The sequence below is a fragment of the Callospermophilus lateralis genome, chromosome 4, assembly GCF_048772815.1.
Source record: "Callospermophilus lateralis isolate mCalLat2 chromosome 4, mCalLat2.hap1, whole genome shotgun sequence".
NCBI classification, from domain to species: Eukaryota; Metazoa; Chordata; class Mammalia; order Rodentia; family Sciuridae; genus Callospermophilus; species Callospermophilus lateralis.
Window position 1 is genome coordinate 162,039,093 of NC_135308.1, and position 22,592 is coordinate 162,061,684.

At 56.1% G+C, this 22,592-nt stretch overlaps 1 protein-coding gene across 1 annotated transcript in view; it reads left to right on the top strand.

The window, feature by feature from the left end:
- Positions 1-22,592, top strand: part of Mpped1 (metallophosphoesterase domain containing 1) — a 56,403-nt gene that overhangs the window by 15,027 nt on the left and 18,784 nt on the right. The window contains exon 3 of the mRNA XM_076853364.2: positions 19,439-19,664. Coding sequence (XP_076709479.1) covers positions 19,439-19,664 — 226 coding nt within the window. The remainder of the gene's footprint in view (positions 1-19,438; positions 19,665-22,592) is intronic.

The window sequence follows — 22,592 nt, forward strand, 5'->3', positions numbered from 1 at the left end:
GTTAATGCATAAGCCCCTTGAAAGGTGTGCTCAAGTGCTAATTATCTATTTACAACAGAATGGCTTTGGAAATGAAATGCTGCTCACTGGTGTGTGTGTGTGTGTTTCAAACACGTTCTGCAGTGGTGTGTGTGTGTTTTTTTTTTCTTTTTAGCCCATCATCCTAAAAACATATGCCTTATATGTATTAAAAAAAAATTTAAATGTTCAAAGGCCTGCCTTTCTACAAGGGTGGTTTTATTTTGTGTATACTCTTGTTTGGGTTTTTTTGCTTTCTTATTTATATCGTGTGTTAAGGGGTTTGAGATGGTTTATCAAACAGTAAGGTAGTAAAGTGGTAGAGTTTTTGTTTTGGTTTTGGTATCAGGGATTGAACCCAGAGGTGCTTAACAACGGCGCCACGTCTCCAGCCCTTTTAAAATATTTTATCTGGAGACAGGGTCTCACTGAGTTACCTAGCTCCTTGCCCAGGCTGGCTTTGAACTCACGATCCTCCTGCCTCAGCCTCCTGGGCCGCGCTGCACCGTGCCTGGCTAAAATGGTAGACTATTAAAGATGGTTAAAAACCAATCAGGTCATTTGGAGGGAGCGCCTAGAATACCGATGCCCAGGGCTACATGGACGCTGGTGAGCGGGAAACTGGGGCCTGGGTCTCCTGGGGTCCAGGGTGAAGGGACCTGCGTTGGGCTGATGGCTGCGGCAGCTCCTCTGTTGGGCCTGTCCCTGTGGTGTGACAGAAGGCTACTCCCTTCACCTGTGAGAAACCCCAAGCCTGAGTCCTCTGTCCTTTCTGTGCGGGTGGACCTTGACAAAGGTTCTTATGTTAAAGTGATGATGATGAGCAGACACTTGTCTGGTGCTTCCTGGTGTATAAAACACGTCCGTTTCTGTCATTCGTTTTGGGCTTTCTGTCCCCCACACTCCCACCGTCTTTCAGATTGATGGAAGTTTCTTTTTTCCCCTCTACTGGTTTGGAAATCGTACATTCTGTTTTGATTCGTTTAGTAGTTACAATTTTTTAATATGCATGCCTGGCTCAGCACCCTCTTAAATTAATCGGAGTGGCCTTCACCCTCCCCAGGACCGGGACACACCCACCTGCACCCCAGGCCTCTGCCCTCTGCAGGTCCTCGCTGTCTGCAGTTTCACTTCTCACCTGCTTTTAGCCCTGCGCGCTGTGGCCGGTCACTGCGCGTTTGCCGTTTGAACTTGATTATTTACTTGGTGATGCTGTGAGGCACTTGGTGGCTGCTGGTTGTGGTCTTCGGCACTGGGGTAGCAGCGGTGAGCAGGACACCGTCCTGCCTTTTCGAGGCCGCAGTCCGGCCATGGCTGCTCAGACTGTGATGTGACGGGGGTCAGGGTAAGGGCACAGTTGGGTGGGGCAGGGCAGGACCTTTCGGGACTATGAGCAGAGACCTGGATGGAGGGCGTAGCCGCTCTGAGTGGAGGTGTGGCAGGTTTGAGGCCGAGGCCAGTCCCACGGAGTGTATGCAGGAGCGACTGGCAGAAACGGAGGCCCGTGGGGGCTGGATCAGCTCTGGAGGCCTGGGGTCCTCATGCAGGGAGTGGCGCTGGCAGCAGATTCAGGCTGGTGGTGCTTGGACAGGCAGAGCTGGGTCCAGGCCCTCCAGCTGACCAAGGCCCGTGGTTGGCTCCTGCCTGCTGGCTTGGGATCACGCCTTCCTCCGGGATGTCAGGAGCACCTACCTTCAGGCTCTACCCTGGGTCCTAGAGGCTGGGATACAGAGGTCAGCAAAGCCATCCAGACTCCCCCTCGAGAGACACAAAAACAAGAAAACACTGTGACAGGTTGGAACAACAGTCACGAGGCAGCCTGGGGCCAGGTGGGACCGTCCAGGTCCAACTCCCAGCTCACCTGTCTCCCAGGTGGGAGGCCGAGGCAGGTCTGCCTGGGGCCTCCTCCTCACCCTCAGGTGTCTCCTCTCTTGCCTGCTCTCATTCAAGGCTGCAGGGCTGCCAGGACAGACAGCCGGCTGGAGGATCCGGCGTCGGGGGAAGCGAGATTCTTTAGCTGGTGCGCCTCTTTTTTTTATGAACATGGAGAGATGTGTTTGGATATGAAATAAGCCTGTGGGTTTTTTTTTTTTTTTTAAATGTCATCTTCATGCTGGGTTTGATTCCAGAACAGGAATACTCAACAAGCCAGAAAATCCTGGCCAGCCCAGAACTGAACCTCCTGTCCCCGTGTGCGCATAGACCGAGACGTCGGGAAGATCCCCATCTCCCGTCTCTCCACTCTCCGCCGCCCCCCGCCCCTCCGCACAAGGAACTTTCTCAGCTCTGTGACCTGTTCGCTTTGGAGAATGTGATCACGCAGCAATAAAAGTGGAGTGGAGATGCCAACCCAAGGTCTATGTTGCTTTTGGGATTTCCCTATTTTTTAACACCTAAGGTGGCCTTTATTATGTGGGAACGACTCCCTGTGTGTCCAGATAATTCCAGTCCTTCCTATGAGCAGAGCCCCACTTCTCCAAGTGGGTTTGATATCTGTGGAAGTGAGTAACGCTTTAGAGCAACGGCACCAACCTGGCCATGTCACATGTAGGTGAGCTGCTTAGGACGTGAGGCTTCCCAGTACCCGCCACGCCCCATTTGAAACCCAGTTTCATGGTTTTTTTTTCTTTTTTCTCTTATTTCTCCTTGGCAATAGACAGCCCATCCCGAGTAAAGTTGTCCCCGCTGTGCGGACGAGGAGACTGAGGCCCAGTGTGGGCTGTGGTTTCGGCAGGTCACCCAGATCTCCAGGCCAGGGATCTCAGCTGTCCAGCACGGGGCCACCTCTTCAGCACCACGGACAGTGCCAGCCTGACCCGGCACTCTCACTGGTTACCTGAAGGAAAGGCTGTGCCTGGTGTACCAAGCGTGGACCCTGTGACGTGTCCCCTTGCAGACGTGGGAATGCTAGGCCTCTGCCTGCCTCCATCTTTGGCCGACTCCATCCCCTGCCTGACCTCCTCCACCTACCCAGGGAGTGGGGCCCTTCAGGGTCACATGTGGGAATCGAGAGCCCAGACTTCGGACCTAGACTAGAGCTAGGCCACTCCATCCTTTGTAAGTGACCTTTGACAAGTGACTGAGCCTCCCTGGGGCTCAGTTTCTTCAGTTTTGCAAAAGGGGGAAACCGTGGGGCATTCTCAATCCCTCTGTCGGGGCTGAAGGAGACGGTGCAGGTGGCGCAGAGGCCAGGCAGGTCCCAGGTAAACCGTTCCCTCCTGAGCCTGGTGCAGTGGGAAGCAGAGGCCGCTCTGCAGCTGGGGGTGGGCGGCAGGGTGGGGAGTGCCAGCTCCCAGTGCAGGTGAGGCTGCCAGATGGCACAACCAGGCGGCCGTGCGGGACAGAGCCGGGCCTTCTCGGTACAGCAGTTGCCCTGGGGAGGGGCATACGTGCAGTCCCCCTTGATGGGACCAGCTGCACTCAGGTGTGATGTTCAGCTTCTGGAAAGGCCTTGTTGGACTTTAGCGTCCCCATGTCTCAGGGCTTGTCTGGGTTCTAGAGGGAAGTGGCCTTGTGCATGGACCTGGTGCAGGGAGAGGATTGTGCAGGGGCCCCCACAGCCCTGCCTGGCCACGTACTTCCGGGGCAGTTTTGAGAGTCGTTATTGTGGTGCCTCAGTGTCTCCATCCACAAATGGGGGGCAGTACCGATGCTAAAGAGGGCTGCCGTGGGCACTGGACAGGACAGAGTGGTTGGGGTTCAGCTAAGTGCCTGGTAACTGTGAGCCCCTCAGGTTTGGGTCCTGGCTCCACTCTTCCCAGCCATATGGCCTCGGGTAGGTTTTGTCTCTCTCTGACCCTCGGTTTTCTTCTCTATAAAAGGGGGTGTCGTTGGGAGGTTCCGGGAGGCAGTGGGCAATCTGGGCTGGGCGTGGGGTAGACACATCATAAACACACAAGTTGCTGTGGTGTCTTGAGCCGTGTCAAGAGCGCCTGGCTCAAAGTCCGAGCTCCACCACGGTGGCTTTAACTACTCTCAGTGTCGTGCCGGGTGCCTTTTTTTTTTTTTTTTTTAGTCGGGCATTTTAAAGTTAGGATATTGTTCTTTGAAATTTGTTTTCAAAGAAAAGCAGATATTTTAAGTGTATAGGTTTGTTTCTTTGATTTCTCTTAAGAAGAATTTCACACCTTCCTGGGAGCCAGCGCGATGCAGATGAGGATGGAGCGGGCCGTCTGGAGCTAATTCTGGGCTGGTTTGACAGCCGCACTGGAGGCAAGCGGAGCTGACAAAGCCAGGCTGTCTTGGGTACCGTCCCAACCTCTCAAAATAGTCACTCTCCAGACTAATATTTGTCATCTGGGAGTGTGAAGGGGGGTTGTTTATTGATCCAACCACAAACCTTCTGGCTTGGGACTCTCCAGAGGTTGCTGCTGCTCTTCACAGCTGGTGGCCAGAGCCCCCTGGTGTGACCCTACTGTCCCTTCCAGGCCTTGCTCCGCTCCTCCCCACCCCCCTGGCTTCTGGGCTGTTGTCAAATGGGTTGGATTGCTGCCCACCTCGGCCCATCTTGTGTGTGCCGGGTCCTCTGCAGAGGGAGCTGCGTCCACCCTCACACCCTCTAGTCAGCCTTCTCAGACACCTCCTTCCTCCCCAGCAGGACTTGGTGCCACCTTGCTGCAGATCCCTGGTGATGTGTGTCTTTCTCCTGCATTGGCTGCAGGAGGGCCATGTGCAGGGGACCTGGTCCCAGCCACCTGTGCAGGCTGGCTCTAGAAAGGGCCAAGAAGGTGGCTGTGGAAGGCAGGAGTGGACACAGCGAGGGACAGGGATTCTAGAGTATCCTCATGTCCAAAATGTTCATTCCGCTTTAAGACACGTGGCTTTACTAAGAAATATGTCACAACTTTGCTCTTCACTGTTTCCACCATCTTTTTCTTTATACAACATCTTTATTTTTATTCATTTTTTTGTGTGGTGCTGAGGGTCTCCTCACCAGGCTGTCTGCCACTGAGCTCCAGCCCCGGCCTGTTGTTTCCACGTTCTTATTTAAGTTGCTTCTGCAAAGAACTTTGCTTTGGGCCATTTTTTTCCTCCTTTAAAAACGTTTTCTGTAGCCAGGAGGCACCGTGAAACCTCTTGGGAGACTGTTCAGTAACAGAGGGCCTCTCCTGGGGCCTTGGCGCCGTGGGGTGGGGTCCCTGCAGGATCTTCCACCCGACATCAGGGGTACCTTCCTGGTGGCCCTGGGCAGCCGCTGGTGAGACCTTCCACCTCTGAGCCCCACCCACTTCTACAATTCTGGAGTTGTTTGTTCTCAAGGTTAGAATGCCAGCCCGCCAGGATCCTAAGAGTCTCAAAACTGTGTCTCCAGGGTCCGGAGGGCTCAAAGCTGTAGTTCTGCCTGGTTACGAGTCAGTTGTCTGGGATCCAGGCTTCTCACTTGTTTAAAAATTCAAATGCTGGTTAAATATACATAACATTCACCGTTTTAACCTTTTACAGCACACGCTTCAGTGGCCTTACGCATCCTCACGTTGCTGGCAACTGTCCCTGTGACCCATCTCTAATACTTCTCATCTTCCTAAACTAAAGCTTCACATCCCTTTGACACGGGCTGCTCGGGCCTCCTTCCCCCAGCCCTGGCATCCGTCTTTCCGCCTCTGAGGATTGGATTTCTCTAAGCGCCTCCTGTCAGGGGGATGGTACCGTCTTTGTCCTTTCGTGCCTGGCATGATGCCCTCTAGGTTCGCCCAGGAGGTAGCATATGTCAGAATCTCTTTCTTTTTAAAGGCTGAACAATATTCCACGGTATGTGCACCCCACCTTTTGTTTATCCACTCACCTGTCCACGGACACCTGGGCTCATGTGAATCATTCTGCAGCGAACCCAGCATACAAATACCTGTTTGAGTCACTGCTTTAATTCTGAGAATCCTGAGAGATAGGACTTGCCTTTCAGTATATGTGACTATACAGGTAACTACCCTATATGACAGAATTTGAATATATAAACATTTAGAGACACAGATAAGATAATCAAGCCTGCACACAACATTTAAATTAGTATTATAGTCATGTCTATTAAAAATCACTTGTAAAATATTTTTAGAAATATTTTTTACGTTCACATTTTAGGAAGTATTTTTATCCATATCCTCCAAGTGTGTCTTATGCACGGTTATGTATTAGTTTGTTTTGGCTGCTATAACAAAGTGTCCCAGACCGGACAACTTCCTTTATTTCCGCACAGTTCTGGAGGGCAGAGGTCCAACACCAGGTATCTGGTTTCTGAGGCCTCTCTTGTGGACACTGTCTTCTCCCAGGGTCTCCCTCTGTGTGTCTGTGTCCTAATCCCCTCTTCTCCTAGACACCAGTCACATTGGCTTGGGGACAATGCAGATGACCTCATTTTACCTTAAACACTCCTTCCCAGGCCCTGTCTCCAAATGGTCAATTCTGAGGTCCAGGGAGTTAGGGCTCTGGCATGGGGCTGGGGTGCAGCTCAGTGGGCAGGATGCCTCAGTGCGTCTGTGAAGGGCCCTGTCCAGAGCCTCGGCTGCCCGAGAGCAGCATTTTAGAATCTGTGGCTTGTAGTTTCAGAAGCCCCTTCATCTCTCCATGACGCAACTGCTCACGGGTGGCTCCATGTTGACGGTCAGCTGTCACTTCCACAGCTGCCTCTTTGAGGACTGTGAATCCTGTTTCCTCTCCACCTGCTTTGAAGACTGTCCACCTTGGGTTCCAGCACTGTGCCCACTCAGGCTGCAGTGGCCAGTGGGTTTGAGGGAACAGGACTCCACCCCTCACGGCTCTGGAGGCCACGTGTTGGAGTCAGGGTGTGTGGGGGAATCCTGTGGTCCCCGTGTACCGGGACAGGATCCCTCCTGCCCCTCCTCAGGCTGATCTTGTTTCCTCCTCTTGCTGGGTGGCCTGCCTGGGCCCTGGTGAGCGTGTGGTAGAAATGGCCCCCGTGCACACCCTCATCCTGGTCCTGATCTCAGGACCTGAAGAACAGGCTGGTGGTGGGATTCTCATAGATGCTGCGGTTGAGAACGCCCCTTCTGTTCTTATCACGAGAGAGCGTGGTTGTCGTCTCCTGCTCTCTGATCTTGGTGATGGCGTGGGCTTCCCCTGTGGGTTGGGGAAGGCCACGTGGATGGATGGTTGCATGTCCAGCTGGCCTCACGTCCCGGGGCAGATCCTTTGGTCACGGCCGTGGTCCTTTCCGAGGGTGGCTGGACTGGCGTGCCCCCGGTTCGTTCTGTGTTCGGGAGAATCAAGGTCTGGAGTTTCCGTAGGATGTCAGGCTCGGAGTCAGGCCTCACAGGGGACCTGGAGAGCGTTTCCTCCTCTTCCGTGTTTGGGAAGAGCTCCTTGAGGTCTGGGTTAGTTCTTCTTGAAATCACCAGCGAAGCCATCTGGTGCGTGGCTTCTTGTCTTTCTAGAATATCCATCTTTCCTCTGGTGGTCCTGGCCCGCCGTCCCTCGCCGGCCGAGGCTGCCGCCCTCACTGCTCTCCTCTGGTCACCCTCCGCCTGGCCGGGTCTCTCTCTAGCCTTTTGCTTTGGGCCTAGCTGTTCCTTGGTGTCTACAGGGTGTCCCTATAAATACCGTGCAACTGCTCAACCCACTCTTCTCTCCTCCACCCTCCTGGTGGGGGGTTCAGGCACTTTGTGTTTGGTGTCCTGACTGACAAGGCCAGCTGTGTCCACCATCTCGCTCTTTGTTCTCTGTCCATCCTGTCCTTTGGTCCCCCGTTCCTCTGTTTGTGCCTTCTCTTGTGTTCAGTGGGTTTTTTCTAGTTTGCCAGCTCACAGCCGTCCCCCTCCATGGTTTTGCTGTCTGTGGTTTTGGTGACCTGAGGTCAGTGGCACCACTGTGGCTCAATGGTCCTCCTGTCAGAGGCTAGCAGCAGCCCAGCTCTCTCCCCAGTGCCTGTCATTCATCCCACTCCTGCCCGTCATGCAGGCACGGGGTGGGGAGGGAGAGAGGGAGAGAGAGGGAGGGAGAGGGAGGGAGGGAGAGAGAGAGGAGAGAGAGGGAGGGAGAGAGAAAAGGAGGAAAGAGGGGATGGGGGAGAGGGGGAGAGAGAGGGAGAGGGAGAGAGAGAGAGGGAGAGGGAGGGAGAGAGAGAGGGAGAGGGAGGGAGAGAGGGAGAGGGAGGGAAAGAGGGGATGGGGGAGAGGGGGAGAGAGAGGGAGAGGGAGAGAGAGAGGGAGAGGGAGGGAGAGAGAGAGGGAGAGGGAGGGAGAGAGGAGAGGGAGGGAAAGAGGGGATGGGGAGAGGGGGAGAGAGAGGGAGAGGGATGGAGAGAGAGGGAGAGAGGGGGAGAGAGAGAGGGAGAGAGGGAGAGAGAGAGAAGAGAAAAGGAGGAAGAGAGGGGAGGGGGATGAGGGAGAGGGGAGAGAGGGAGAGAGGGAGGGGAGGGAGGAGAGAGAGGGGGAGAGGAGACACAGAGAGGAAGGGGGAGAGGGAGAAAGAGAGAGTAAGAGGGAGGGGGAAGAGAGAGGAAGGGGGAGAGAGGGAGAGGAAGGGGGAAGGGGGGAGTGCACATGTGCGCACATCACATAGCTCTGTTACACGTTATTATGATCATTCTATTCTGTTGTTGTTGTTGGTCTCTTGTGTGCCTAGTTGATAGTTGACCTTTGCCATGGGTAGGTGTGCAGAGGAAGGATCGTCCACAGGGCTCAGTGCTCTCATGTTTCCGGCATCCACAGGCCTTGGGATATATCCCTGTGTGCGAGGGAGAGCACCCAATAACTCAAAACTTAACGAACAAACAAGCAAACAATGCTTAGTGGTTGCCTGGAAGTTGTGATTAGCTTCTTTTTTCCTTTCCTTTCCCTCCCTCCCTCCCTTCCTTCCTTCCTTCCTTCCTTCCTTCCTTCCTGCTGGGGATTGAGCCCAGGGCCCTGTGCATGCGAGGCAAGCTCTCTGCCAACCGAGCTATGTCCCAGCCTTTTAACCTTAAAACAATCTCGTTGAGATTAATAATAACTTAAAGTCATTAATATTTTATACAAAAATCGTGCTGTAATATAGATTTCCTTGTCCTCCCCCTTCCTCTATGCTATTACTGACACCCAAATGACATCCTTATGCATCCTAACTTACCGACACAGTTTTAGAACTTCTCATTTGTGTACTTGTCTTTTAAACCAGAAAGGAGAACAAAAGAATTACAGCCGAAAACGTGTGGGCACTGTCCTGTGTGTTATGTTGTGTCCCTTCTGGGTGGTGCCGGGGCTCGGACCCAGGCCTCACGCCCGCTGGGCGAGTGCTCCCCACCGACCCCACCCCACCGCTCACTGTCTTCCACGTTTGACTGTGAAGTCACCCTTATTGTCTTTGTATTTCTTCGTATGGATTGGAGTCACCGTCTCCTGCTTTTTCATTTGAGTCTGAGGGTCTCCTGTTGGTTGGTATTTCTCGTAGACAGTGTTGGCAATAGGTTCTGTCAGACGTCCTTTACCTGGAAATGAGTTAATTTCTTCCTCATTTCTAAAGGATAGTTTTGCTGGCTGTAAAATGCACAATGGAGGCGTTTTCCTCCCAGCATCCTATATATGACACCCGGCTACCCCGGTTTCCATGGTTCCTGATGAAAAACTAGCTGTTAGTCTGATCAGGGATTAGTTTTGTGTGGTGAATGATCTTCCATTTTCTGCTTTTTGTCAGTTTGGTAATGACGTAGCTACATGTGGACATCTTTTTTATCTTGCTTGGACTATTTGAGCTTCTTGGATGTGTAGATTCATTTTTTCATCCAACCTGGGAGGTATGAGCCATTGTTTCAAAAATTCTTCTTGTTCCTTCCCTCTTCTCCCCCTGACTCCCCTGTGTGTGTGTCATTGGGCCTGACAGTGTCACACAGACACCTGAGGCTCTGCTCCTCTTTCTTCATTCCGTTTCCTTTCTCTTTCTCAGACTGCTTAATCTCAATTGATCTGTCTTCAAGTTCATTCTTCAAGTTCATTCATTCTTTCTTCTGCCAGCTTCAACCTGCCACCAAGAGCTTCCAGGGAGATTTTCATTCCTGCTCTTTTACTTTTCTACTCCAGAATTTGACCTTTTCAGTTTTTATGGTTCTCTCTCTTTCTTGATATCCCCTATTTTCTAAATCATTCTCATAATTTCCTTTAATCCTTTAGACATAGCATCCTTAAGTTCTTAGAACAGCTTTCTCCTAGCTGTTTTAAAGGTGTCTCCAGCATCTGGGGTTTCTCAGGGACAGCTGACCGTTCTTTCTCATAGGGACCATGCTCTTCTGTTTTATTGGGTATATCATTTAAAAAATAGAAACGGCTGTTTTCCATAATCTACTTTACCAACTGTGAAATCAGATCCCCCCCCCCCCCCCACGTCCCCGCTCCAAGGTTTATTGTTAGTGTCATTTGTTTAGTGACCTTCCTGGACCAATTCTATAGTGTGTGTTCTTTGTCAAGTGGTCACTTCTTGGCTAGCTCAGTTGGTATTGAGGACTGGACAGAGATCTCCTTATACATCCAGATCGGTGAGTCTGCTGCCCCTTGCTGGAGGCTGCACCTCTTGTGTTGTGCCAGACCCTCGATGCACCAGCCCTTTCCTTTTTGCACACACAGAGTGAGCGTCAAGGTCAGCCAGGGTGAGGGATCAGGGCCTGATCCTTAGGATCCCCTGTGGACAGTTAACCCTCTGGTGTCTTAGGAAGGCGTTTTCTTTGCCCCCCGCCCCGTGGCATTGCGCCCTGGGGGTTGTGGCATTAGACTGCTGCTGTGGCCAGGCTCTGTGTGCGGAGAGCGCTGCATCCAGTCAACAGTCCCCAAGCCCAGGACCACATGTCAAACAGTGGCCGTTCTTCAGTGACGGGACTTCCTGGAGCGTCCCAAACCCCTTTTGACCTTAATGGCTACTAGGATGCTGGTTCCCCAGCTCCTGTGGCTCTGGGGCTGCTACAGAGATGGAGGGTGGAGGCTGGGGCGGAGCGGGTCAGGAGGCCGCGGAGCTGGGTTCCTTGTCTTTGTGCTCCTTGGACCGTTACAAGCCTCTGCCCAGGTGAGGAGCGGCCGAGCTGCCCCTGCCTCTGAGCCCGGTGCTGGAGGCTCTCAGCCTCACGCCCTGGCCTGGCACAGCAGGGCCTCTTCGGGCCTCCTGCTTCTGTCTTCAGTCAGTGTGACCGGGACAGAGTTTGCTTTGGTTCTAGGTTTCGAAAAACAAGCGGAGTCATCGAGGGACACGGCTGTCCCTGGGCCGAGTGGGAAGGTGGATGAGGAGCCCCTGGCTCCCCTGGGCCTTTTATTTATTTAAACTTTTTGTTTGCCTTCAGGTGACATGCGCACACTAGGTCACCGAGAGCTCCAGGCTGTGGTGAGGTAGTCCCTGCCCTTGCCCTCCCCCATCCCTGACGTCCACCCGGCCCAGCTCTTGGACTGGCTTCTGTTGAGATGTTTTTGTTTGTTTTCTAGCTTTAGACATTGCTTTTAAATTTCTTAAAATGAAAAATGAAGGTTCAGAGGCTCGGCCTCCCCACGCCCTGCGCGTCCTTTCTCTGTCTAATACAGTCTTATCTCTGTTTTTGGTTGAATACTCATGGGATGATTGACTGTTTTTCCTAAAGTAGTTAATTATTTTTTGTTCATTTTCTCGTTCCTGTGTGTACCTGCCAGAGCTCACCCCCAGCTCCTATGGAACTTTAAATGCCCTTTGGCCGTGGGGTGAGATGCAGGTCACCTGTCAAACCTTTCTCTTGGAGGCTCACCTCCTGGGGCCGCGAGCCCTGCGCCTTCTGAGCTGATGGGTCCCAGGCCCGTCCCAGGGGCCATCCAGAGATTTCCCGTCCCTTCCTTCCGTCCCTTCTCTCTGTCTTGGAGGCCCTGGTTCTGGAACCCAGGGCTTCCTTGGCCGAGGCTCACCCCCTGCCTTGGTGGAACGTATCCTCAGCAGCTTTCTGAGAAGAGCAGGAGATCTCCACGTTTGGCAACTTGAATGTCAAGAAAATTCTCTCTTTTGTCCTCGATCTCAATGGATAGTGTCCAGGTGTGGAATTCTGGGTTGCAATTCATCCCCCTAGAATTTGGAAAGCATTGCTGTGTCATCTCTTACCTTCCAGGGTCACATTTGAGGATGCCCCTGGGTTGGGAGTCCTCGTCCTTGATATGTGACCTGTTGTGTTCCTGGACAGAGTGCCTTGCTCGAGGGTCTTTTTTCATTCATTTTTCTGGTCACTCAGGCCACCCTTTTAGCGAAGTAAATTCTGTCCTTCGTTGTAGGGCATTAGCTCAGTTTCATTCCCCGTCCTCTGACTTCTGCTTACAGTGTGTGGTGCTCGGCTGATGGACCTCTGGTTTGACTCCCCTGCTTTGCACTCAATGGTCTGTTTTAGTTCCCGGGAGACTCCTCCAACTTCCTCTTCTTCATCTTTAGCTAAATTTTAAAAAACCCTGTGATGCAGAAGTGCCCTGCCAGCCTTTTCTGGATGCGGTGTCCTCTCTTATCTCCCCGAGGGTGTCAGTTACAAAGGTTCCTTTCCTGCCCCGCTCCTCCCCCTTTCCTGTCTTCTGTTGGGTCTGGCCTCTGCTTCTGTTTGCAGTTTGGGTTCCTTCTCAGGGACATGCTGACCTGGGTGTGTGTGTGTGTAAGAACTGGACTTCTGACAGCGGCTGATCAGTGGTATGCGTGAGTGTGTGAGTGCGAGAGAGTGCAAGTGTGTAATAGTGTGTGCGCACAAGTGTGCAAGTGTGTGAGTGTGCAAGTGTGTGAAAGTGTGGATATGTGAGTGTGAGAGTGCAAGTGTGAGTCTGTGCACACACGTGTGCAAGTGGTAGTGTGTGAGTGTGTGAATATGTGAGTGCAAGTGCAAGTGAGAGAGTGCAAGTGTTTGAGAGTGTGTGCATGAATGTGTGCAAGTGTGTGAGTGTGTGTGAATGTGTGTGACAGTGTGAGAGTTGAGAGTGCGTGAGTGTGAGAGTGAGTGAATGTGAGTGTGTGACTTTGTGTGTGAGAGTGTGTGTGAGTGCAAGTGTGTGAGAGTGTGTGTGTGTGAGAGTGCATGAGTGTGTGAATGTGAATGTGTGAGTTTGTGTGTGTGTGTGAGAGTGTGAGCGTGTGTGAGTTTGTGAGTGTGTGTGTGAGAGTGTGAGCGTGTGTGAGTGTGTGTGTGAGTGTGTGTGTGGGGTAGGGTGGGAGGGGCATGCAATACCGGGAACTGGCGGTGTCTTTGGGGAGCCTCGGGTGCCTGCAGGACTTTCTCCTGGGCCTGTTTGTCCCACGTCCCAGTCCTGCAGTGGCTCCAGGTTTGAGAGCTGAGTCGGGAGGGAGCTGGGCCTCCTGGTCACTGTGTGTGCTCTTACTCAGTCCTGCTGAGGCTCACCCTGGCCTCACCGCCCATCCTCCCTCAGGCCCGATGCTGCCCAAAGGGGCTCTTTGGAGTCTCGTTCCCCCCACCTGAGAGTGTGCCTCCTTTGCTGGGGGGTGGTGATGGAGGGCAAGGTCACTAGTGGGCACTTGGGGGCAGGGTCCTGTCTGGCCCTAGCCCACTTCATATGCAGTGCCCCCAGGGCTCTGGTCACAGCTCAGACTGCCCCTGGCAGCCCCTGCTGCCCGCTCCCACCCGGGACTTTGGTCCCAGAGTTCTCTGCTCATTCATCTCAGCTCCCAGACCTCTGCCCGGGGAGGCCAGGCCTTTTAATTACATCGTGGGATGTCAGCAGCTCCAGCGCGGGCGCACAGTGTCCTGTCCTGTGGAAGTTCACTTTTGTCCCTCCATCTGACCCCATCAGACGGAGGGTCTCAGACCCTTGGGAGGGCTCTTGGGGGTGGAGGGGGAAAGAGGCCTCGGGAGGGCAAAGGCCCTTCGCTGGGTGCCCAGTGGGGGGCAGCACCTGCCTCCCGACTGAGAAGAGCCACCTCTGATTCCCAGTCCAGGTGCCGCTGCCCTGGCCATTGCTGGGTAGTGCCAGCTCTGCAGCCTGGGCCTTGATGTCCTGTACCTTGGCAGCTGCCACTCAATTGGCCTTCCCAGACACCCTGGGGCCCACTGCTTAGGAGACCTTTGCCGGTCATTTGTCCTCTCTAGCTCTTGTCATCTGCTGCAGGGGACACTGTCTTGTGCATTCAGGGACACGTGGCGAGCGCCTGCCTTGTGCTGGGGCTGGGGAGAGGAATCCAGGGACTGATTCCCTGAAGGAGCCCCGTCTCACTGCCAGGGCGGCCAGGAAGGGGTACTCGGGGGAGGCATCTTGGAGGAGGCCACACTTGGGCCAGTGGACAAGGGTGCCTTGAATTGGAGTTGACTAAAAAGTAGGGGCAGGAGGGGAGCCCAGAGCCCAGAGCAGCGTAAGCCAAAGTCAGGAGGCCCCAGGCCGAGGGCCGAGGTCGGTTGAGAGGAGGGCAGAGCGCAGACAGGGGGCGCTGCAGCCTCAAGCTCTGAGTGGCCACCAGGGGCCTTCCAGGGACATCGTTGGGCACGTACGTTCTGCCTTCTCGTGACTTCCAGGAGGCCCCACGGAGTTCTGCCTACAGGCGGTCTTGTGTTTCCGGGGGAAAACAGGAAACTTTCAGCTGTCCCTTTTAGCCTAAAGTCATCTGTGCTGGGTGGCAGCAATGGAAACAGTCGTTGAAGATGATGGGGACGGAATGTCCCTGTTTTTAAACATTTCCCAGGAAAAGCAAATGTTTGAAAGTTAAACATTTTGGCTATTAGGATGGAACAGAAGAAAAACCGTGTTTGCCTGTTCAATATGGGCACCGATGTCGGGGGCTGGATCCAGGCATCTCCCGCAGGGGCTGGGGCGGGCGGCAGGGCCTGCTGCAGCTGGGTGAGGCCTAAGGGGAGCAGGTGTGCCCTGGGCAGTGGCCCGGCCTTTGAGCCTCACTCTCCTCCTGCTCCTGCTCCCAGGCCTGGGCTTCCCTCTAGATTTCAGCATTAGATTCTGCAAACATCCCTGGAATGCCAAGACCTCGGCTGATGTCCGGAGGGTCAGTGTGCCTTTGTCTTTGACACCTCGGGGTCTCGTTGACCCTGGAGGGACTGCCCCTGCCAGGTCAGCCACTTCTGAGAGGTGGCAAATCACTCACCTTGAACGAATCTTGCACATGCAAACCAACCCGTCCCCAGCCTCTGCCCCCAGCCACCACCTCATGGGCTCTCAGGGAGGGCCACTCTCCACCTGCCCTGATGACCCCAGGGTGCCAGACAGTCAGCCACAGCCCTGTGCCCCAGAGGCCACCAGAGTGGAACAGACACAGCAGCCCAAGCCAGTTCACCTGCTGGCCTGTCTCTTCCCTAGGAAACCATGCCCCCTCCCCTCTGCCTCCTGACCCCCCGAGTGGCCCTGCACCCAGGGTGCCTCCCGCCTAGGGACTGTGAGCACAGCTGATCCGTGTCTGTGCCTGAAACAAGTCTTGGCATGGGCGCAACTCAGCCCTGGGAGTGTCTGCCCAGCTGGCCGTCCAGGGGAGCCTGGGAGGAGCCCGGAGCATTCCATCTTACAGATGAGAACACCGAGGCTCCGGAGCGATGGCTCCCAGCCAGTGGGAGGTGGAGAGGGACCTGGGCTCCACACCTGGCCCTGGCCACTTGGCTGTGCAATCAGGTCAGTGACCTTGCTTGCCGAGTGTCCTGAAGTATTGAATGAGAGAAGCTGGTCACGGTGCTCGGCACAGGGAGCCCCTGCAGGGCAGCAGAACCCAACTTGTGCCGGCCCAGCCCAGCCACGTCTTCCTGAGCCGCAGCCTGGCACTGGCCCAGTGTCCTGCTCCACTGCTCGCCCGCCGGTTGGGGTCATGCACAGATTTTCCTTTCTTCCTGCACCTCTGGCCAATGTCCTCCGTGTGTGCTTGGCCGTGTGCTGGTGTCCACCCGTCCAAGCTGCAGAGGTCCCACTGTGGTCTGCAGCCGACTGTGGGAGCTTCTCCGCTCTGGGCTGTCCTGGACCGTGTGCCATAACCAGAGGCCTGCCTCCCAGACACGGACGAGTGTTTAAACACAGGACTGTCAAAGACGTACTAAAGATGCAATCAGAGATCGTTAGGCGTCTCTTTATTCCACCCCCTCTCCTGTGTTCCGCGAGGTGGGATGGGCGGAAGGAGCCGTAAGTGGGCATTTTCCTGATTGTCACTGCAGTTAGAGCGCGGGAACATCCTGCTGGGCTCAGACGCCTCTCTGGGAATGCCACAGACGGTGCCGGGCTCACACATATCTTCCCGAATGTCACAGATTATGCAGTTTGGAGGCAGCACTTCCTGCGAAGTGGGCTGGGGAGGTACTTGCAGTGAAGAATGGTTTCCTCTTGGAGAGAGATTCCTTTCAGGAGCACAGCAGCAGAGAGTTCTGTCCGCGTCCCTCTTTGGGCCCTGTGCACCAGCCACGCGGGCCGCCCTGAGGAATCTAGGAGTGGATGCACATTTCCTTGGATGTTTAGGGCAGATGAGGAGCTAAGAGAGCAGGGCTGTCCTGCCCCAGGGCTCGGCTGATTAATGGTCACTTTACCCGCAAGAAACCCGTGGCTGGTAGATGGCAGGATTTTGAAGAATATGGCTGAGAAGAAAGGAAAGCTCTGGGCAATGACCTGGGCATCATCACGGGGAACCCAAGTGTACAGCCATGTCCGCCAGTTCTGAAAGGCAAGGAGCGCTGGGGGGGTTTAGAGGTGGAGGACCTGCTGCCCGTCAGAGGCTGGGAGATCAGCGTTCGACCCGCCCAGCAAGGCCCACTTGGGATGCCTCCCGTTGCAGGGTCTACCTGTCCCTCAGGTCACTGTCCCATTCTTCCTGAATGACCTCGTCTCCTTCTAGTCCCCAACTACCAGTCACTGGGTCTCTCCCAGCAGAGGCTGGTGGGGCCATTGTTCAGGTGCCCCTGAGTCAGGAGGCTAGGTTTGAGTCCCAGGTCTCCACTGTCTCACTGTGTGACCTTGGGCAACTCTCTGCCCGTCTCTGAGCTTCCCTTTTCTCCTCTATCCAGTAGGTAGCATAGATTAGGTCTCCAGACTGTGTCCTACTCACCGTCAGGCCTCCCGGTGGAGTCTTGACCAGGGCCTGGAACAAGCTCGTGTCCAGCCAGTGCTGTGAAGAGCTGACCAGGGTGCGGCTTTTACAGCCAGGCCCAGCTTCAGGGAGGAAGGTGAGTGCCCAGCGGGGAGCGAGTTTGAGTCAGGCTAGTGGAGCCTTGGCGTCCTTGGAGTCTGTGAGGTCAGATGGGTAGAAGGGCATTTGGGTCCATCTGCTCCGCCCGCCTCACCGAGTTGGCACAGCCACCCCCTCCTTGAGCTGCTGTCCCTGAGCCCAGCTGGGCCCCTCGGACAGGCCACCTCTTGTGGCTTCCCTGCACTTGCCCTGGGTGGTCCACAGGGTGACAGTGTGCTCTGGTCTCCAGGCTGATGCTGTGGGAACCCATACCACCCGGAGAGCAGCCCCTTGCGGGCACTCAGCGCCTCCCATCTGGGCACCCGGAGGCTCCCCTGGGTGTCACCTGCTGTCTCTGCCCCAGGGCTGGGACAGCATAGCCAAGGGCACAGGGAATGGCACCAATGTCTTTGGTGTGCAGGCCCCGTGGCCAGGCAGGGTGGGGACGGCAAGGCTGAGCAGGACAGGCCGCAGTGGTGGTCCCTATCAGGTCAGCAGTGCTGGAGACCAGCGCAGCCACAGGCCGTGGCCACAGAGGGAGCAGCCAGTCACCTCATGGCCACACCCACCCGCAAGGGAGCAGGCCCCATCAAGACGACCCCAGGGAACAATCAGGGCTGTGGACAAGGGAGGTGAGTCTGAAGACCACACCTCGCCAGGGGCAGCTGGATCTGTTCTTGAGGGACGGTCACATGGCCAGAGAGCTGTGTGACCGTGTGTTCACGGTCAAGGGCAGCAGAGCCCCTAGGGCCCCTGGACTGCTGGCTTCCCCCAGGAGAGCTGAGGTGCCGGTCACCGCCTGCTGCTCCTGGGAGGGGTGGGTGAAGGGAGCCTCGGGGAGGCACTGGGGGGTCCTGGGGGCCAGGGGAGGCCCTCAGCCTGGGGGGTCACCAGCACACCCACCGTATGGCAGGGACGTCCGTGTTCAGAGAGGTTAAGTGACTTCCTAGTTGAGAGGGAGTCAGGGCTGAACTCAGATCAGCGGGTTTTGTGGAGGTCGCAGCCGCCCAGGAACAAGGGGACACGCTGTGAAGTGTGGCTCTGCAGTGGCTCAGGTGGCCTTCCTGAGGGGCCCGAGGACCCCCTGGAGCATTCTTTGGGCCCTGCTCCTCCAGGAGGGAGCCAGCCCTGGGGGCTCAGGATGGGCTGAGCAGGAGGAAGGGCTCAGGGCTCAGCAGCACCTCAGAGGGCAGCTGCCGGCTCCTCCCTGTGCCTCCACCACCCCTCCAGCCTCCCAGCCTCCACCACCCCTCCAGCCTTCGACCTCCACTTCCTATCCACAACGCAGCCAAGAGCCAGAGCCTGGCCAGTGCCTGGCGTGTGGTGGGGTTCACGTGTACACTCTGGGAACCTTCTGGGGCAGGTCTGGCCTCTCGTTGATACTGAAGCATTGGAGACAGAAGTGCTGGGGACAGAAGGCCTTGCTCACGGGGGCAGATGTGGCGGTGAAGCATGGTGTCCCTACCAGAACCAGGTGTTCTGTCCAACCGCAGGTCACTTCTGGGTGAGAGGGTCTGGGATCCGGCCCTCCCTGTCCTCTCGCCCTTGCCTGCCCCCTCCCCCCCGGGGCTGCAGGGAGGAGCTGGACCTCTGCGTCACCTTCCTGCCTCACCTTCATCCAGGCCCAGGTCCACTGCCGCCCCCTCCACGCCGGTGGGAACCCAGTCGCCGAGGCCGGGCGGTGAGGGCACAGGCGGGCAGGTGGCTGGGGTGGGCGGGGCAGGGGTGCCTCCCTGGGGGAGCTGGGCTCGGCAGGGCCAGCCTGGTGTGGGGCTGTCCCCAGCCCAGTCACCCCGAGGCTGCGCTCCCCTGCTTGGGGGCCTCAGAGGAGGACGGGAAGCACCCCTGGAGAGCCGCCCAGGGCTTGCCCAGGGCAGAGCGAGCTCGGCTGCTAGTTGAAGGCCTGGTCTTCAGGGGCGTTTCGCCTTGGTCTGGAGTCAAAGGCCTCGCTGGGGGCAGGCGGGCCTGTACCTGTCCCTGGGCGCGGGGTGTCCGGAGGTTGAATGGGGTTTGGTCTTGCTGGGATGTGGAGGCCGGGACCCGAGACTCCAGGGGGTGGGAGCCTGGGACGGAGAAGCTGGTGACAGCTGGGGCTAGAGCACAGGGTATCGTCACCTTCCAGTGGGAGCCAAGACACGGAGGCAGAGCAGTCCCCAGGACGAGGCCGGGCGTCCTCCGCTCAGAGGCCGGGGGAGCTGCCCAGGGCTCACTGGGTCTGGAGCTGATGGCTAGCTGAGGCCTGGCAGGCAGGGCCCTGGGGACAGCGCCGGGGCGACTGCCCTTCTTTTGGGGACCCGTGGTCGGGGACCTGTGGTGGGGACTCTGGCAGCTCCCCAGCCTCCCTGCCTCCAGCATGTGGCTGTGTCCCCCGCAGGCAGCCTGCCCTATGAGTACAAGGTGGTGGTGGCTGGCAACCACGAGCTCACCTTCGACCAGGAGTTCATGGCCGACCTCATCAAACAGGACTTCTACTACTTCCCGTCCGTGTCCAAGCTGAAGCCCGAGAACTACGAGAACGTGCAGTCGCTGCTGACCAACTGCATCTACCTGCAGGATGCCGAGGTCACCGTGCGGGGCTTCCGGATCTACGGCTCCCCATGGTGAGTGCGCCCGGCCCCCTGGCCTCAGGGTGCTGGGAGCCCAGAGCTGAGGCTGAGAGCCGGGAGGGACGTGGGGGTGGGAGCCTCACGGAGCTCTGAATCTCTTCCCTTCACCTTGTGTGACCCTAGGCAGGTTCCTGCCACCCTCGGGCCTCATGTAACCGGGAAGGGTGACGTCAGCTTTACCCTGTGTGCTATATATTGTCTCACAGGACAGCATGTTGCTATCATCTCCACTTCATAAACAGGGAAACTGAGGCACAGAGAGGGTAAGGGCCTTGCCCGTGGTCACACAGCTAGGAAGAGGCAGACTGGATGAAGCCCAAGCAGTCTGTCTCCAGAGGCCTGCTTTCAACCGCGGGCGCACAGCCCTGGAGTCTTTGTCCCCGGGTCTCCTGCACAAAGGCGCAGATAGGAGGAGCGCAGTCGGAATCTTCCTGGTGGCCAGAAGCCTGGTGTGCTGTGCGGGGAGGGCAGCTGTTTACAAAACCGGCCCATATGGGCTCTGACTCTGCCTGGGGACAGTGATAGGGGCTCCGCTCTGAGCTCACCTGGCCAGGTGGTGGTCAAGGTGAGAGACGGTCCTGACCGACCTGTGTGGTGGTCGGAGTGTTCACCGAAACCCTGGTGATGGGATGGCGATGGTTGTCATGGTGACAATGGAGATGGTGAGGTGGGAACCATAGTCATGGTCCAGGTGCAGACGGTTACGTGGTGATGGTGCTGGTGATGCTGGGGACGACGGTGATGGTGATGGTGGTGATGGTTACAATGGTGGTGACAGCAGTGATGGTGGTGATGGTGACTATGGTGGTGATGGTGACGATGGTGGTGACAGCAGTGATGGTGGTGATGGTGACTATGGTGGTGATGGTGACGATGGTGGTGAAAGCAGTGATGGTGGTGATGGTGATGATGGTGGTGGTGGTGGTGATGGTGACGATGGCGGTGATGGTGTTGGAGGTGGTATTGAAGATGGTGGTGATGATGATGGTGGTGATGATGATCGTGGTGATGATGGTGATGGTGACGGTGATGGTGATGGTGACCATGGTGGTGATGGTGACCATGGTGGTGATGGTGATGGTGATGATGGTGGTGATGATGGTGATGGTGATGATGGTGGTGATGGTGGTGGTGATGATGATGGTGATGACGATGGTAATGATGGTGGTGATGGTGGTGGTGATGATGGTGGTGATGATGGTGGTGATGATGATGGTGATGGTGATGGTGGTGATGATGATGGTGATGATGGTGACGATGGTGGTGATGGTGGTGATGTGATGATGGTGGTGATGGTGATGATGGTGATGGTGATGGTGGTGCTGATGGTGGTGATGATGATGATGGTGATGGTGATGATGGTGGTGATGTGATGATGGTGGTGATGATGATGGTGATGATGGTGGTGATGATGGTGATGGTGATGATGGTGATGATGGTAATGATGGTGATGGTGGTAATGGTGATGGTGATGATGGTGGTGATAATGATGGTGATGGTGGTGATGGTGGTGATGTGATGATGGTGATGATGATGATGGTGGTGATGGTGATGATGGTGGTGATGATGATGATGGTGGTGATGGTGATGGTGGTAATGGTGATGGTGATGATGGTGGTGATAATGATGGTGATGGTGGTGATGGTGGTGATGTGATGATGGTGATGATGATGATGGTGGTGATGGTGATGATGGTGGTGATGATGATGATGGTGGTGATGGTGATGGTGGTGGTGATGGTGGTGATGGTAACGATGGTGGTGACGATGATGGTGATGATGCTGACAATGGTGCTGATGGTGAAGGTAAGACTGTTTCTGAGCAGTCTCTTTGATCCTGACTGAAGGCTCCAGAATCCGCCCTGGGCCCTGTGAGGATTGACTGGCATCTGCCCTGCAGGTGGGTGGACGGTGAGGCAGGTGGTCTCCACGGGGGGAGAGACCACATGTGTTTTCAAGTGTGGTGTCACCAGGAAGGCTCCCTGGAACTCCCAGGCAGGGTAGCCGAGGATCACCTGGGCTCATGGGCCTTGTGTGTGGGACAGCTGCTGTGGACACAGTGACCTGGGCAGCCCTGGACGGCCCTGGCTGATGCCACATGGTGCCCCTCTGGGGCTGGAGGCTGGAGGCCCTCCCGTGGCCTGTGGGGTCCCAGACAAGGCCTCATGGGCCCCCAGGGATGTGACCTTCTCACCACCAAGGACAAGGAGAAATGGGGAGCCCAGGCCCTGAAAGTCTGGCTGGGCAGGAAGATCTGGGGGGTCTTCTAGCAGGGTCTCTGGAGGGCTGGGTGTGGTGGGGCCCTGGGGGTGAGAGGAGGCTCGTGCCTGGCAGGAGTCGGGACTGGATCTCTTGGCCTGGGGTTTACAACTCAACCCTCCCCAAAGCCGCTTGTCTTCTAAGTTGACTCCGCGTAGATTCAGAACGTGGCTTCAGCACCAACTGCCTGAGTTCGAATCTCAGCCTCACCCCTTATGGGCTGTGGGATTGTGGGTGAGTCACCTCACCTCTCTGTGCTTAGCTGCTTCTTCTCTGAAAAATGGGAGTGCAGTGTGCCTCCGCCAGAGGCGATGGCAGGGTATCACGCGGGCCGTCTAGCCCAGTGCCTGTCCCAGTGACTGCTGCAGGAATGGAGACCTCATTCTGGTTATTTGATGCAGGGACCGTCCTTCCCAAGTGGCCTTGTCCAGGCCCATGGGGGGCCGGAGGGTGGTGGGGGTGGGTCACCGACATCCTCCAGGGGAGCCCTTCCACAACCAGCCACCAGCCCTCGGCGACCCCGGGCCTCTGCCTCCAGGCTACATCCTGCTCCTGGGGCAGCTCGGGCCTGGGGGCCCATGGCTGGCCACCTTGCTGTGGTCCGGGCACTCTGAGCTCCTGGCCTGTGTGGCTTCCAGCAAGGACTTACAGACTGGAGCTCCTG